Source organism: Acyrthosiphon pisum, chromosome A1, assembly GCF_005508785.2.
Source record: "Acyrthosiphon pisum isolate AL4f chromosome A1, pea_aphid_22Mar2018_4r6ur, whole genome shotgun sequence".
Lineage (NCBI taxonomy): Eukaryota > Metazoa > Arthropoda > Insecta > Hemiptera > Aphididae > Acyrthosiphon > Acyrthosiphon pisum.
The window spans coordinates 164,830,516-164,831,845 of NC_042494.1; the positions used below are offsets into that span (position 1 = coordinate 164,830,516).

General features: G+C 29.2%; 1 protein-coding gene across 1 annotated transcript; it reads right to left on the bottom strand.

Moving 5' to 3' along the window:
• Window positions 1-390: 390 nt before the first annotated feature.
• On the bottom strand, window positions 391-1,119 carry LOC103309254. Its single transcript, XM_008184217.1, has one exon. The coding sequence runs from the start codon at window positions 1,117-1,119 to the stop codon at window positions 391-393; it is 729 nt and encodes a 242-aa protein (XP_008182439.1).
• Window positions 1,120-1,330: the final 211 nt, after the last annotated feature.

A 1,330-nucleotide genomic window follows, 5' to 3' on the forward strand; every position in this document is an offset into this window, starting at 1 on the left:
ACAGATTAGGATTCTCATTAACGAATTAAGCACAGCATTTTTAGATAAGAACTTATAGCTACTATTAGAAATGTACAGAATAATAACTATGACATAACAATGATTCAGTTTGTTTTTGACAATGACAGAATTTATGAGATTAAAGTAATTAAAATTAATAGGTACATAACAAATATATAAATAATCAGCAATATTTATCAAAACTAATAAAGAATAGTAATATTGGATGTTATAATATAATATCATCGTTAGTAAGATTAAAATATAATTTAGCGATTTATGTTTGAATACTATACGATTGTATTGAGGAAATGTTTGTATATAATATAACATAGGTAAGAATGGAAAGTTGGAAGAGGTATTAGACTTACGTGGTTTTGAAGTTAGTAGTTACATGCGTTCAATGTCGTTGATTGATCTTATTCGAGTTATTTTAGAGTTTTCATCCTTTCTTATTAAGATATCTGCATTTGAAATCCATATAAATTTGTAGTTGCGTTCTTTACCAGCAGCCCTTGTTTTTGAGTGAAGTATACGTTTTTCTTTCGTCAAACGTTCATTGATGTAGATTTTATTTTCTTTATTCCAATTTTCTGATAGCATGTTTGCATTTAGTTTCTGTAGTTTATTTATTTTTATTAGGTTTTTTCTCATTTCCGAAGTTTCTAGTTTTGCAATTATTATTGACGGTTTGTTATTAGTTGAGTTTAATCTTGAAGCTTCTGTTACAGTTATAGAAATATTTAGTTTTTCAGCAATTTGTTTAACTGTATTAATACAGTTTTCATTTTCCATTTTTGGTATGCCCGTTATTTCAATACCGATACCCATGTTAGCTTGTTCAAATGTATCAAGTTTTTGTTTTATATCTAGTATATCGTTCGCTAATCTAGTATTTTCAATTTTTAATTTATTATTTTCTGTTCGTAGGTGATTCATTTCCAGTAAAGCCGCGTCCAGTTTTTTGTTGAATTCATCAAATTGTGAACTCATAAAAGAAACTGACTTAATAAGCTCTTCCATCCTTTCCTCCGATTTTTTTGAAATTACTTTGTCAGATTTTTGGCTTGGTTCTCGACAAGTCTGACAGGAGAATCTAGTTTTAGTGTTTTGTGACATCTTTTTAAAACTACTTTCAGCGACACCAGCACAATAAAAATGTAAATTGTTTTTGCAATTACAACATTCTAACAAGTCTTCACTGTGAGTAAAAATCTCACTGCACTTTGCACACTCCGTAGACATTATAATAACCTTTATACCGAGATTACATATAGAGTAGGACCGCACTAAACGACGTCCGTACTGGATGATATCCGGCAATGAACTA

Coding starts and splice junctions, on each gene's coding strand:
- LOC103309254 (XM_008184217.1), bottom strand. CDS start 1,119: ATGTCACAAAACACTAAAACTAGATTCTCCTGTCAGACTTGTCGAGAA.